The sequence below is a fragment of the Mus caroli genome, unplaced genomic scaffold, assembly GCF_978045245.1.
Source record: "Mus caroli unplaced genomic scaffold, Mus_caroli_1 scaffold_1, whole genome shotgun sequence".
Lineage (NCBI taxonomy): Eukaryota > Metazoa > Chordata > Mammalia > Rodentia > Muridae > Mus > Mus caroli.
Window position 1 is genome coordinate 43,270,443 of NW_028227256.1, and position 16,225 is coordinate 43,286,667.

The window sequence follows — 16,225 nt, forward strand, 5'->3', positions numbered from 1 at the left end:
TGTTTGAACAATTCTATGGGGGCCAGGGAGTGGAATGTAATGGTTTGTATACTCTTGCACCAGGGAGTGGCACCATTTGGAGGTGTGACCTGGTTAGCCTGGGTATGTCACTGTGGGTGTGGGCTTAATACTCTCACCCTAGTTACCTGGAAGTCAGTCTTCCACTAGCAGCCTTTGGATGAAGATGTAGAACTCTCAGCTCTGCCTGCGCCATGCCTGCCTGGATACTGCCATGCTCCCAACGTCATGATAATGGACTGAACCACTGAACCTGCAAGCCAGCCCCAATTAAATGTTGTTTTTATAAGACTTCCTTTGGTCATGGTGTCTGTTCACAGCAGTAAAATCCTAACTAAGACACAAGGCAAAACAACAAACCCAAGGAGAGAAAGAGATGAATGAATTTCACCAAAATTAAATTGTTTTCATGCTGGAAAGGAAACTAAGAAAGTGAAAGACAATACGTAGGACAGAGACAGTGTTTGTAAACCACATATTAGATAAGTGTAAATTACCCGTCATACATCAGAAAAAATTACAACTAATCTCACCATAATAAAACCAAACACTTGGCACGCTAATTTTCAAAAGCTTGTCCTCAGAATTAGTTAGGGAAAGAAAGGGTGGGGTAGGAAAGTAAGAGAGCATCTTCTTCCCATAGATATATCTCCCGTTTTGTCAGATTAGGGCCCATTTTGATATCGTTTAGGTGTAATTGTCTCTTGAAGGCCCAGTCTCCAAATGCAGGGCTGTGTAATTCCATCCAAAATGAACTATAATCTCAGGACAGTAATAACATGAAGCAGTACTCATTGAAGGCAGAAAACGTTCTTGCTTGTTGTGGCCCCGGAGAATATGCATATAATCAGATTTATTTTAAATATGCTGTCTCTGTAATAACTTATACCTGGACTACTTCATATATCTAAAACAACTGTTGCTTTATCTAAGACAATTGTCTAAAGCCTGTACTTAAAAACACAACAGATAACTTTTGTCAATAACCTTTAAAAAGTCCCTACCCTTGGAGAAGAAAAGAAACATCCTGGAAAGGGAGGTATCGATCCCTGGCTTCCAGTGACCACATCCTATGGCCTGGGTCTCAGTGATCATCTGAAGTAGTCAGACACCTTCTCAGAGCCTCAGTTCCTTTGCATATACACAATCCATCAGGCTCTGCAACTTACTTTAAAATTTTACTTATTTATTTATTTATTTATTTATTTTGAGATTATAATATAATTACAAACAACATTTTCCCCTTCCTTCAATTTTTTTTACTAGTTGTTATTGTATGCATATATGTATACATACATATTCCTAAATATAACAACCCATTCAGTACTTACACTCAGGTGTTCTCAGGGATAACTATTTGACACTGAACCAATTGGCTTGTCGTCCCCTGGGGAAGATCACCTCTCATACACCCATCTTTTCTCAGTTGCCTATAGTTCTTTGTGTAAAGTTGCAGCCTTTGGGCTTTTCCTCATCCAGTTTGGCATGTCTATTAGTGTCATCCTCGTTCAGCTTGTATGTGGGCAGTTATGCTGGTGAGACTTTGTAGGTACAGCTTCTGATATTACTAGGAGATATGATATCAGCAACCTTCCAGATCCTCTGGCTTTTATGATCTTTTTTGCCCTGTCTTCCACATTGTTCCCTGAGAATTAGATGTGGGGATGTTTTAAAGATGTATCCATTGGGTCAGTGCTCCACAATTATGCATTTTTATTGATTGTGGGGTTTTTTGTAGTGGTCTCCATCTGTTGCAAAGATAAGGTTCCTTCATGAGGGCTGAAGACTGAAGTTATCTTGAGAATAAGAATAAATGTTTTAGATTGCTGATATGGAGTAGGTTGGTTTAGTACAGTACTGGTTACAGGTTTCCCTGCAATAACCATGACTTTACCAGCATTTAATAGTTATCTACATTTCAAGTACTAGACATAATTTCCCTCTTGAAGTAGTCTTAAGCCCAATTAGAGAGCTGTTGGTTACCACCAAGGTGTGTGTGCCACTACTGCACACTTAGGATTGTCATGCCACACTGGTCATAGGCATCATACTGGATGCAAATTACTTTTCATGTATTGATCACTGAAGCAAACTATTGTATCAAACAGACATTGTTAAAGTTAATATTTAAACTTTATTATGAGATGATCTTTTTTTCCATTTATTTATTTATTTAGTATTCATGTATGCTTCTAATACAACTTATAGTTTATGATGGTATTTTGTACTACCTATTTTATGTTTTTATAATTTATACAAAATAAATGAGCAAATATAAAAAATATTCTTAATGCCACTTTTAAAATTATTCAGGTCCTCAGAGTCTATTATGATCGCCTTGTGGATAATGCTGACAGAAGCTGGCTTATTAACTACATACAAGAAATTCTGAAAAATTACATGCAGGAAGATTTTCATGATCTATTTAAAAATTTGGATTTTAATCATGATGGCACTGTAGAAGAAGATGATTTAAGAAGTTTAATGTTTTGTGATTTCCATGATCCTAAGAGGGAAGATTTTGGCTACAGAGAAATTGCCAATGTGGATGCTCTCAGGATGATTGTCGAAGGCCATCTAGATGAATATAACAACATGAGCAAAAAGCCCATGAACCTTGTCTTGTTCCGATTTGCCATAGAACACATAAGCAGAATTTCTCGAATCTTGAAGCAGCCACGGAGCCACGCCCTTCTGGTGGGGGTGGGCGGGAGCGGAAGGCAGTCAGTCACCAGACTTGCTGCACACATGGCTGATTATTCACTATTTCAGGTGGAAATCTCCAAGGGCTACGGTAGCCATGAGTGGCATGAAGATCTGAAAGTGATTTTAAGAAAATGTGCAGAGAATGACATGCAGGGGGTCTTCCTGTTCACAGATACACAAATAAAAAGAGAGTCATTTCTAGAAGATGTCAACAATCTCCTAAACGCCGGGGAGGTTCCAAACCTCTTTGCTTTAGATGAAAAGCAAGAAATATGTGAAAAAATGCGTCAGTTAGATCGCCAGCGGGATAAAACCAGACAGACAGATGGGAGTCCCATAGCTCTTTTCAACATGTTTATTGACCGCTGCCGCAACCAGCTGCATGTGGTCCTGGCCATGAGTCCCATCGGAGACTCATTTCGGATTCGTCTTCGGAAGTTTCCTGCTCTTGTTAACTGCTGTACCATTGACTGGTTTCAGGTATTTCCATGTAAAATTTACATAGAGTCCTCAAAATGCTGAATCTCCATCATCACTGTGAAAAATTTTATAGACTCCACCTCAAAATGATGTAGACTAGCAAAATCTTTGATTTTTATCATAATGTATCATATGCAGTTATATCAGCATAAATCATTATAGGATATCATTCATTAATATCAATATATCCCAGAACAGAATTTTAGGATTAGTCTGTCCTTATATCAGGATCCTGATAAGAAGCACAGTACTCAAAGTCCTAGATGAAAAGAACTTGGGAGGGACTGGTCACAGAAGCACTGTGTGGGGAAGAGAGCCAAGAGGGCAGGGTGGGATGACATGTAGAAGTCAGACAGACCCCCACCCTCTGTCTTATTTGTCTTATTCCATTCTCTGCCCTATTTACCAAACCCAACAAAAATTCAAGGAAAAACACTGTGGGAATTTTTGTAGTAGACCTTTGTCTCAGAAAGGCTGAGACCAGAGAAGCTATGACAAAGATGGTGGGGTTGGGGGAGAGAAAAGCAGTAAATGTGTGAGAAGTTAGATTTTCCCAGGCTTTCTGTGGCACCGCGGAGCAGCCTCCACACTTGCAGTGTGCCTGTGACTATAGTAGAAATCCTGTATGTAGATCTGACACAACCACTTATGGTGCTGGAAATTTATATAGACCTCTATGGCCTCACAATTTACTTCAGGTGAGCATCCTTTGTTCCCTTCTTTCTTGCTTTGTACCTACTAGGTAATATAGTAACAAGGAGAGATGAGGAGCCAAGGCTTGCTACAGACAGCCTTTAAAAGAAAAACAAAATAAAAGAGAACAAACACACAAAATTTACCAGGACCAAGACCAAGTTTGAAATATGTGAAGTAGAGAAAATGGAGCTGGATGGAAGAGAAGGGGTTGGGATAACAGGAGTAGAGGAACTCAGAGGGAGGTGTCATGGTTGAGGTCAGAAAGTTAGGAAGGGCCAAATCAGATACAAATTTGCAAGTTGGTTGGGATCTTTTCAAATGCACACTGGGAGGACTTCCTGAGTTGTACTAGGAAGTGTGCTATGAGGGTGGTTTCTATTTTGTAAAGACATTTTGTGTCTTTCTGACGAACAAAGGCAGCAAGGGTAACAGTGGAACATATTGGCTAAAGATAACAAACATGTGAGCTAGGATGGCAGTGGTGTTGAAAGAAGGGAACTTGGACATGATGAGGAGAAGGGAGAGTTAGGCGTGCAATGCTGTAGAACTTTCTCATGCAACACAGAGAGGTCTGAGGCCGTGGAGCAGAGGAAGGATGATCCTGGGTTTTGACACGTTGGTGACTGATGGTGAAGTTTGCTGAGTTGAGGAAGAATACAGCTCTGATGGGGAAGGAGATATTGTGGTACAGGCTTGTTGACATTGAGGTGCCTGAGCTATCCAAGAGATAGGTTGTAGTCATTTATGTGATTCTGTCCTTTAAAGGGAAATTATAAAAAAAAAAGAGAGAGAGAGAGAGAGAGAGGAGGATTAAATGAAATAATACATAGCATACACAGGGAAACACATATTGAGTTTAGATCCCTGTCTTAGTCAGATTTTCTATTCCTGCATAAACATCATGACCAAGAAGCAAGTTGGGGAGGAAAGGGTTTATTCAGCTTACAATTCCATACTGCTGTTTATCACCAAGGAAGTCAGGACTAGAACTCAAACAGGTCAGGAAGCAGGAGCTGATGCAGAGGCCATGGAGGGATGTTCTTTACTGGCTTGCTTCCCCTGGCTTGCTCAACCTGCTCTCTTATAGAACTAAGACTACCAGCCCAAAGATGGTCCCACCCACAAGGGGCCTTTCCCCCTTGATCACTAATTGAGAAAATGCCTTACAGTTATATCTCATGGAGGCATTTCCTCAACTGAAGCTCCTTTCTCTGTGATAACTCCAGCTTGTGTCAAGTTGACACAAAACTAGCCAGTACAACCCCTTTCCCCTTTCTTTGTCCTGTTAACACTTGGTAACTATGTCTGTAAACCCAGAGTAAACTGGAGAGAGTGGCTACCATCCCTGGCCACCACTGTCTCAAGCAGACAAGGGCAGGAAGAAGGCTCTTCATGAGCATGTCTTTTCCACTGTATGTCCCAAACTATTCCTCTCTGTTTCCAGCCCACATATTGAAAAAGGCTGCAGCTGTGACAGTATCATATTACTGACCTTGATGAATTGCTAAAATATTCATTTTAAATTTAGTCATGGCCAGAAGATGCTCTGGAAGCGGTTGCTTCACGGTTCCTGGAAGACATTGAGATGTCAGAGGAAATCCAAGAAGGCTGTATTGACATGTGTAAAAGGTTCCACACTTCTACTATCAACTTATCATCATCCTTCCACAACGAACTTCAAAGATATAATTACGTGACTCCCACCTCCTACCTGGAATTGATCTCTACCTTCAAACTGTTGTTAGAAAAGAAAAGAAAGTAAGGATGAAATGTTCTGTCTTTAAGTAAGCAATGAAAGTTTTAAAATGTTTGTACAAAAAATGACATAGCAATGGTGCAAACAAATGCTATGAATATAATGTTTTACTAAAACTGGAAGTCAGTTTTACAGAGTCATGGTAGGAAGCAGTCTATTCTTGGGTGTAATGATGTTGCCTAGTACACTATAAATTAATCATTGCATTTACTGCAAGAATCGAGGTATCACTGGGGAGATGGCTGTACAATCATGAGGACCTTAATTGTAATCGCCAGGACCCCAGCAGGGAGCAGACACTGGGTGGGCATGACAGTGTGTATTTATAATCCCAGTGCTGGAAGATGGTGATTGGCCAACTCCTGAGGCTTGCTGCCCAGCCAGATTTCCTAAGGTGGATGGTGGTGGAGGAATGAAACCTCAAGTTGACCACTGGCTGCAAAACACAAATACACATGTGCACCTTCAAGAACATGTTTCCCCCACACATAGAAGAGCAAGGTGTTCCCTTAGGGTAAATGCCTAGGATTCCTTGACAGTGCTGTTGAGTAAGGACCATTTAAGAGTGGGGGTTTTCCCCTTTTCTTAGGAATACGCTGATGGAAAATCCTTCGCTTTGGGATCTCTACAGCCACAATCCCAGAGTCCACCATTCAGTTTTTAGAGCTGGCTTTTCTTCTCTACTAACCTTCCATTTGAAAAATGTCAGTACAGAGCGCAAGAGGCACATGCTATAGCCCACCGGTGTCAACATGAGGTTTTCAGAGAAACTGATCTCAAACGGCCTTTGCTTATACTTGAAATGCACTTGAATTTAAAACTTACTAACATTAAGATCAGAAGCTAAGAGTTTAGAAAGTGTTAGTAAACTATGCCACAGCAAGTGTCAACATGCGTTTTCAGAAAAGTTGACCCTAGACTTTCTTTCTGTCTAAAAACTTAATAGTTGGAATGCGTATTCTAAAATTTAAAATTCATTAATATTAAACTTGAAAGTTGAAAATTTAGAAAATTTTAGTGATGTCCCCTAAGAAAACCTTCAGTTAGTACTGGGTCTCAAATGCTCAGTAAAGTGAATTCTATATTGTATTTATGCATTTTTACAAAGGGAAAACAAGCAAGACTTAGAGAGACTTTAGAGAGGCACAGTAACATTCCCTGCAGCAGGGAGCCTGATAGCTTTGCATTTTTACACTTGATGTATTTTTATCTTAGGTTTAACAAATCAAGTTTAGTTACTTAAATGATTTATGAATGTAGTTAATCAAACTTATCTGTACTGTGAACCATAAATTATACATTATAAAATTCTAAAGATTTTTTTAAAAAACCTAAAACAGAGATAATAATCTATGGCTCAATTACATTATATTTACAATGGATTCAAGACTTTTAACCTAACAGAACAAAGTCTTTTAAATATTAAAAAAATACTTAAAATGGATTCCTTAATGTGAAATATTAGTACATATTTCCATAATTAAATTCACAACCTCCCAGTAGCCAGTTCAAGAGCATAAATATTTTGAAGTCTTGTATCTTGTATTGAACAAGATGGTACCAAGACACTTGCAGGACATTCTTTATGCTACCCTCTCCCAGGCAGGGCTGTCCTGGTCCCTTTGAACCATACCCTACTGTGTCTTACCATTAGTAAACTTTCCATCTGTCTAATGAAATCTGCAATTCCCACCCAAGTCTGCTACTTGAATTTGGCTCTCAAGATTCTTTACCTAAAGCAATCTTGCTTGTTCTTCTTGATTTGTCTATGAAGGAGGACCATAAATTCTCAGAGATTAAATTTTGGATATCATTCATGAACAAGACTTTTACTGTACACTCATGGTATTTGAGGTTATCCCAATTGAAACCAAGGTAAAGCTAACAAGACATGAACTGATGGTAAGGTTGAAAAGTCATGGCTTTCTGGGCATCTCAGATACTTTCATTACCCTTTCAAGTTTTTAATCCTTCAGTTTCCCTTCATAGTTTTCTGGAAATTAATTTTTAATATTTATTTTTACATTTGATTAAAATATATATTTTCTCATTTCCCATTCCTTCCTTCTTTCAATCCCTCCCATGTCCCCTCTCAAATTGATAACCTCTTTTTCCTAAATTATTGTTTTATACACACACATATACACATGCAAACACACACACACACACACACACACACACACACACACACACAGATATATAAGTACAACCTGCAGAGTCTATTTTTGTTGTTTGTATGTATGATTGCAGGGCTGACCACTTTGTGTTAGATAAACAGTCAGGAACTCATCCCTGGGAAAGACTAATTCTCCCTCTCTTAGCAGTCACTAGTTGCCTATTTTCCTTGACTCTGGTGAGATCCTGTGAGATTTTCCCATCCATGTTAACATTTCTATTTATATTGCTTTTGTTCCAGTCTTGGTTTATGTACCCCTTTCTAAGAAAGATGACCTCAAAACAGATTTCCTCATAACCTGGATGTTAGAATCTTTCTGCCCCCCTTTCTCTGATGTCCCTGAGCCATAGGTACAGGAGCTGTATCACAGATGCATCTGCCCAGCAGGGATGAGCTCTCTCCAACACAGCGTTCTTTGTATCATGTCCAGTTGTGGGTTTCTGTAATTGGCTCACTTTGCTGTACAGAGAAGGTTCTTTGATGAACAATTTCAAATGTTCTTGCAAATTAAAAATTTAAAGTTCTCTTTTAATTTCAACTAGAATTCTTACCTTGTGTTTGTGGTCATTTCAGTTGCTTAAACCCCAGATCTCTCAATAGCCAGTTATAACTGGAAAACCAAGTCACCATGTCACTTGACCAAAAGTCAGTACTTAAAATGCCACCTGGGATGAGTGCTGTTACTATCTCATGCTGACAGAAGCAAAGCCTTTGTAGAGCTCCAGGCTTTGACGGAGACCAAACTCACATATAATACAGGACTGAACTGGTCTGGTGCCTCTGTTCCTATTTTTGTCAAATATTTTACTTTGTCAGGGGGAATTCAACACATGATAGAAATGTATGTTTCTGACTTTCTTTTCCTTCCCTATCACAGCCTTTCCTGTGGTTGGTTTTGCTTTTCCTTTTTTGGGTTACTTTGTATATGATAAGCTGGGTTTTTTTGGAATGTCTCAAGCTGGGCTCCTTTGTATACCTCAAGTTAGTGTCTTACTCCAGCTACTTCTTGACTTTTGAAATATAGCACCTTTGAATAAATGTAATATTTTAAAATGAATTGTTATAGATAAGGAGATTTTTCTTAATAGAGAACATATATGAACAAGCATTTCAAAGAACATTTAAAAATTTTTAAAGTACTAAAATTATTTCTAATTAGTTACCATTCCTTTAAAAATCACTTTGAATAGAAAGTGTTGAGTTTCACTATCTCCTTTTGTCTTAATAAAAAAAAAAAACTTATATCAAGGTGTAATTTAAATACATTTTAAATACAGGTCTTACTGTGTACCCTAGGATGATGTAGCCCAGCCTGGCTAGCCTCAACTTCCTAACAGGTGGGAAAATGTAATAACTTTTGAATACATTTTCATCTATGGCAATATTCAAAATAACCTATTTTGGGCATCAAGGTCTCTTTGAAGTAAGTGACTATTGTAAGAACTATAGTATTGTTGGAAACTGCTCAGAGTGGAGACTAACGTTATAGGGAGCCTTCTTATTTTTGTTACTAGTGGTTTTATTTATTCTTGGAAGCTTTTGTTATATACCCAGAGGCACTGAAAACACAGAAAGGACTGAAAGTTATGACTGGTTGGTCATAACTGTGTACAATCCAGAATTGTTTTGTTCATAATTTTGTATTTTTTTCACACCTAGTACCTGTGAAGGACTTTTAGACCATAACTTTAGTTACTTCAAAAGGGGTGAAAGACTCAAGAGCTTGCAGGATGTCTCTTGATGGGATAAACAGATCTGCACATCTCACCTCATTTCATTTGTTTGCTTCCAGTGAAGTGATGAAAATGAAAAGGAGATATGAGGTGGGTTTAGACAAGCTGGACTCGGCTTCGTCCCAGGTGGCCACCATGCAGAGTGAGCTGGAGGCGCTGCATCCGCAGTTAAAAGTTGCCAGCAGAGAGGTTGATGAAATGATGATAATAATTGAGAGAGAGTCCATGGAGGTGGCCAAAACTGAGAAAATCGTGAAAGCTGACGAAACAGTAGCGAACGATCAAGCCATGGCAGCCAAAGCCATCAAAGATGAATGCGATGCAGACTTGGCTGAAGCCCTACCCATCCTGGAGTCTGCACTGGCTGCCCTTGATACCCTGACCGCGCAGGTGAGAGCTGTGCCCTGGGTTGAGCTTTGCTACGGGGTGGGAGTGGGGGACTACAGTTTAGCTTCTCTCAAATTAGCATCCATATTTTGAAAAAATTTTTTTTAATTGGCAAGAGAATCCCCTAGTTTACCTGAAAAGAAATGTGTTTTCATGACTAAGACATTTTTGAAAAGGGTCAAAGCTGCCAGTTGACACCACTACTACCACTTTTACGACCACCACCACCAACACAGGAGCAGCTGCCACTGCCCCCACGACTGCCCCCAGCACCCCTGCTAGTTCTACCTCCTCTTCTTCCTGCTCAGCCTTTCTCTATCATGGTGGTTCCTTCAAGAGTCTGGTGCCACTCCCTACTGCCCCCAGTGAAAGTTCCCACGATTATCCTTTTGTTGTTTTAAGATTCCCTCCCTCCAGATAGGCCCTTGGTCTTACGAAAATCATATGCCCCAGAGCAGGGGAATCCCAGATTCAGGAAATGGGAATGGGTGGGTTTTTGATCAGGGTATGGGGGGCGAATAGGGGACTTTTGGGATAGCATTTGAAATGTAAATGAAGAAAATATCAAAAAAAAAAAAAGAAAAGAAAAGAAAGAAAGAAAGAAAAGAAAAGAGAAAAGAAAAGAAAAGAAAAGAAAAGAAAAGAAAAGAAAAGAAAAGAAAAGATTCCCTCCCAATTAACTTGTCAAAATTCTTACCATGATTGTCAGTGCTGCCATTTCTGCCCAACACAGAAAATGTCCATTCCTTAGGGTACCTTAAAACCTAGTTTGAAAGATTGGACTCGTCAATATGACTTCAATGGGTGTACAAGCAGACATTTATTTCTATTAATAATAGAACCTTGCTTTTCAAGGATATCACAGTTGTGAAGTCCATGAAGAGTCCCCCTGCTGGTGTCAAGCTTGTCATGGAAGCTATCTGCATATTGAAAGGTATCAAAGCTGACAAAATCCCTGACCCAACAGGTTCAGGGAAGAAAATTGAGGATTTCTGGGGCCCTGCTAAGAGACTTCTCGGTGACATAAGGTTTCTGCAGTCACTTCATGAGTACGACAAAGACAATATTCCTCCTGCTTATATGAATATCATAAGGAAGAGTTATATCCCCAACCCAGACTTTGTTCCAGAGAAGATCCGGAATGCTTCAACAGCTGCTGAGGGTCTGTGCAAGTGGGTCATAGCAATGGACTCCTATGACAAGTGAGTGTGGCGAAGAAACCTGTCGAGGCTGTTGGGTTTGCCCTCCCATTCCTATAGATAAGAGAAATCTAGGAGCCCATGTGAGAAAAAGGGTGGTCAGAAAACACGTGTTTCAATTGCTGCTTTTATTTTTACTAGAGCCCAAACTGTAGCAGTTAAAAGTAATATATAATTTAATGATCATTAAAGTTTTGGGAGTTAGAAATACTCTTTACTAAAATATTTCTAAAGTCTCCCCAAAGCTTTTATTTATTTACTAGGTTGAAAAAATTAAATTGAAGAAGTACTAAACTTGTACTAAGTCACTTAAAAATAAACAAAATTATGGCATGGTAGTAAAGATTGACTTTTTTATATCTTAAAATTGTAAATTTTATTTAAAATAGGGAAGAGGTTGGGGTACAGCTGAGTGGTAGAGAAATTGCCTAGCATGTACGAGGACACAGATTCTATCACCAGCACTAGGACATAGGACTATTTGGGCTGGAGAGACAGCTCAGTCTGTAAAGTACTTGTCTTACTGCATAAGAACCCGTGTTCAACCCACTGAACACATAAGAGAAGCCAATCATAGTAGCACTAACTTAGAATCTCAGCACTGGGTAGGCAGCAGTGCAATAGGTGTGGCCTTAGAACTTAAAATAGGCATAGGCTGTCTTAGCCTACCCTGCAAATTCCAGGCCAGCTTGAGAGACTCTGAGGGGTGACAGCTCCTTACCTGCTCTCCTACCCCACAAGTCTTAACCATCAGTTTTCATACTTTGTACCAGATTTGATTCTTAGATGAAATATGGGCTCTACAACTAGGTGTCGATTCTGCATAAAGAAGTGTCTTAAGTCCTTGCAAAGAGTATTCAGAAGGTAAATTGGCATTACAAAGCTCCATATGTTCAGGGGGATTTAATTTCCCAACTTGATTGTTTTGTAGAGTGGCAAAAATTGTAGCTCCCAAAAAGATAAAGCTAGCTGCAGCCGAAGGGAAGCTGAGGATTGCTATGGAAGGCCTTAGAAAGAAGCAGGCTGCCCTGCATGAGGTTCAGGACAAGTTGGCCAAACTCCAAGACACACTTGAGTTGAATAAGCAGAAGAAAGCAGACTTGGAAAACCAGGTAGGTGCTGACAATTGCAAATGTGAACTGGGATCACCTTGGAAATAAGAAAGGCTTTGTGGCCAGCACAAAATGCACCAGTTCTGTTTTCTTCCTGGTCATGATTAGCGAGTTATGGTTCCAAGGCCAGACCTACCCAGTACCTGGTTGTGCATGGCCCTGGAACTTGGAGGGGTTCTGGTATTGAAACATGACCACGTGACATGAGAGCCCCAACAAACATGTAGTATAATACCAGTGTGGCCCCTTAGTCCACAAAACATCAGTCATTCACTTGTCATCCTTAGAAAATGAAAGCTGGGCTATTTCCATCTCTTCTTATTTCACAAGGAGGATTGAGAGAACTCACACAACAACCCTGGGAGAGCTGTGACGAGCATTCTCAAAACCATTACTTAAAACACTCTTAAGACCAAAGCCATTGTCATAATTTATATAGGGAGCCCATTTATACAAAGTAACTGCCAAAGTCTGATTCTGTAACTGAAATATATACCAATATTTTATAGCAGTCAACACTTATCAAGAGCTTGTTATGTATAAGATACCTTTATTTTTTAGGAAAAATTCAAATTTTTACTATGTATTTATGATGTGTGTGCCTCTGTATGTAGAGGATTGGTCTTTTGTTTATATTATTATGCTAAATACTGGCCCCCAAAGTATGATTGCTTCCAGGAATGAGAAAGTCTGTTTATACCTAAGTGACTTACGTAAGTGACATACCCAAGTGACACCATGTAAAGTTGTCCCAAGTTATCCCTGATTGGTGAATAAAGATGCCAACAGTCAGTAGCTGGGCAGAAGAAAAAAATAGGCAGGATTCTTGAGTCTGATGTCTGAGGAGAACCACAAGGAGGGATAAGGTGGAGAGATGAGGAAGCCACCATGGGGTAGATGAATCATGAAAACATAGACATGAGGACTGGCCAATTGGAGTTAAGAGCTGCCCAGATGAAACATATCATATTATATAACTAGGAGTTATGGTTGGGAAAATAGATTCTAATATCATAAAAAGTAGATAAATATCTGCCCAGCTTTAGTACTGACTAAGGCTTATAATAAATATAAAGATTGTGAGTCTTTCATCTGGGAACTGAATGGTCAAAGGTAGGGTAGAAACCCCAGATTGAGATTAAATAATTTCGACAACAGGTACACACACGTTTATGCCCATGCATGCATGCCACAGTACATGTGTAGAAGTCACAAGATAACTTTTGTGCAGTTGGTTCTCTCCTGCTACCTTGATATGCAGTCTAGGGATCAAACATAGTGTTTCTTTGTGCAGCTGGCACTTTTATACACAGAGCCATCTTGCTGGTCCTTGTTTTTTTTTTTTTTTTTTTTATCTTTGATCATCCTTTGACAAAGTAAAAATGATATTAACATTCTTCAGAGTTTGGAAGATTCCTTCTCCTCCCTTTCCTGCACTTCCTCCAAGGACAGACATATTAACAGAGGTACTCCTGGCTTGCTGGTCATAGCCTTCTGAGATTACCAATCTTCTTGGGTTATTTTTAGGATGCCAAAGAACAGAAAGGTTGAGCCATTTATTCATGGACAACCCAGCTTCTAGTCATTGTCTACGGCCTGATCCAGTAACACACTGCTTTTTCCTCTAAGATCTGCCATGTAATCTGTATTTGAACATACATAGGACATTGAGTCAGTCTTTAACCTGTTACTGGCCATGACTACATGTCTTAGTCAAGGTTTCTATTCCTGCACAAACATCATGACCAAGAAGCAAGTTGGGGAGGAAAGGGCTGTTCATCATCAGAGGACTGGAACTCAAGCAGGTCAGGAAGCAGGTGCTTGGAGGGATGTGACTTACTGGGTTGCTCAGCTTATTTTCTTATAGAGCCCAAGACTACCAGCCCAGGGATGGCACCACCCACAAGGGGCCCTCCCCTCTCAATCACTAATTGAGAACATGCCTGACAGCTGGATCTCATGGAAGCATTTCCTCACCTAAAGTTCCTTTCTCTGTGATAACTCCATGTGTCAAGTTGACACAAAACCAGTTAGTATACTACATTTAATTTTAACAATATAACCACTAGGTGAGTATGTCGATGCTCACTGGAAACATTTGTCAACTTTGTTATGTATTGATATTTTCAAGTTTTTGTAAAAGAATGTGGGAAAATATAAAATCAACATATGCATATATTTATAGTAAATGTCTTTTTTTATTTTGATTAAAAAGGGTCACAAGAGTATGCTCTTTAGGGTTTTCCAGTGGCAGCATTGTTGTAGTCTGAGATCTGATCCACTTTCTTTTGAGCAATGTTGAAGGCAAAACAGATAAGGAAGCCCTGAAGGGGGAGACCCTTTAAGGTGGGAAAACTGAATAACAAAGGTTAATTTTTGGAAACATCAAAATTATCACCCATTACAAACCTTGTGCTTTTTCAAGCCTATCTGTAGGTGAACTGGTATTTTACATCTTTTAATTTAAAGGCATTTAGTTAAATGTGGGGCTGTAGGTATAGGTGAAGAGGGGGGAGGGAGAGAGAGCCAGTGTCCAGTTTGAGTTCCTATGCTCTGGGCAGGCAGATGGGGGAGGACTCCCTGATGCTTCCCACTGGGCCCTGGGTGGCCATCTGGCTGTGTGAAGCCACTGACCCCACTCGGTGGGTTTGGACAAAGGGGCAGCCCCCATACCAGGTTCTCAGTCTCAGGCATCCCACGCTGGATACAGCAGAGGAAATGAGAACAGAATAGGGGCCCTAGGGTGACACTCTTGGCCCCAAGGATACTGAAAGAGAGAGAGGGAGAGAGGTTTCCATGAAGGTGAGAGTCTTTAGTCTGCTCCATGGATGGAGCATAGGAAGGCCTTCTGAAGGGATAGTAGGCATGGCTCTTTAGGAGAAAGCCTATCCCATCGTCCCAGCACAGAGGGACTTGATGAAGTGACAGTCTATGGTTTTAGAGCTTTACTGTAGAAAGGTAGGGGGAAAGAGAGAATGTAGAAGAGAGAGAGAGAGAGAGAGAGAGAGAGAGAGAGAGAGAGAGAGAGAGAGAGAGAGAGAGAGAGAGAGAGACCGGCCATGGCCAAGAGGAGAGAAGGGGGAAAGAGAAAGAAAGAGGAAAGGCTAGAGAGTAAGAGGTTAGAGAGAGTTAGAGATTAGAGAGTAAGGGAGAGGACGTGGAGAGAGAAAGGTTAGAGAGCAAGGAGAGAGACTAAGAGAGTGAGGAGGGGCCAAGCAGGCCCTCTTATAGTGGGCTGTGTTATCTGGCTGTTGCAAGGTAACTGGGAGGAGTTTAGCCTGAAGGTCAGAAGCTTGGAACATTGTCTACATGACTGTTAGCCACACACTTCTCCTGTGGAGGCTGTGGGGGTGGTAACTTCGACAGGAGCCAGAGTTCAGGAGACATGAGGGAATGCCTTCTGTCCCATGTAGGTGGGAATTACCACCACGGGGTTTCTACCTCACCTTGACTGGGGACCAGAATGTCTGTGCATAGCCATTTGCCCCACAAATCCTTCTTTTGTTTTTATAAGGGGGGTCACTGTGTGACTGTATCATTTGTGATGAAATTTAGGGTAAGTGGAAGTATCAGAAGAAATCATATAGCCTAGAGAAATAGCACAACAAAGCCAGAATAGTAAGGAGGGTTAAGGGTAAGCATTGGGAAGGCAAGAGATTATACAGTCAATTAATTGTTCCATGGGTAGTACAGTTTGAGGGTACTAACATCAATTTTGAACAGCAATTAATGACTCTAGATAGACATTATGTTTTCCTTACTATCATGTAACCTTCCCCAAGTTCAGCAGCCATTTAGCTTTGGCAAGAGAGTTCATCTGTAGCTGGATGGTCCCAAGTCTGTCTTCTGTGGGGTTCAGTGCATGCCTCAGGAGTCTTCAGTCAGATGAGGATTTTGGAGGAAGGCAGCTTTGTTGTCTGTAGGTCTCTGGAGATGTTTCTGTTTCAGGTGGATCTGTGGCA

The 16,225-nt window shown here is 40.3% G+C and overlaps 1 protein-coding gene across 1 annotated transcript in view; it reads left to right on the plus strand.

Moving 5' to 3' along the window:
* The window catches only part of LOC110287785 (dynein axonemal heavy chain 7), a 280,721-nt gene that overhangs the window by 147,336 nt on the left and 117,160 nt on the right, over positions 1-16,225 (plus strand). The window contains exons 41-45 of the mRNA XM_085832216.1: positions 2,332-3,204; positions 5,429-5,658; positions 9,625-9,955; positions 10,808-11,154; positions 12,083-12,263. Coding sequence (XP_085688342.1) covers positions 2,332-3,204; positions 5,429-5,658; positions 9,625-9,955; positions 10,808-11,154; positions 12,083-12,263 — 1,962 coding nt within the window. The remainder of the gene's footprint in view (positions 1-2,331; positions 3,205-5,428; positions 5,659-9,624; positions 9,956-10,807; positions 11,155-12,082; positions 12,264-16,225) is intronic.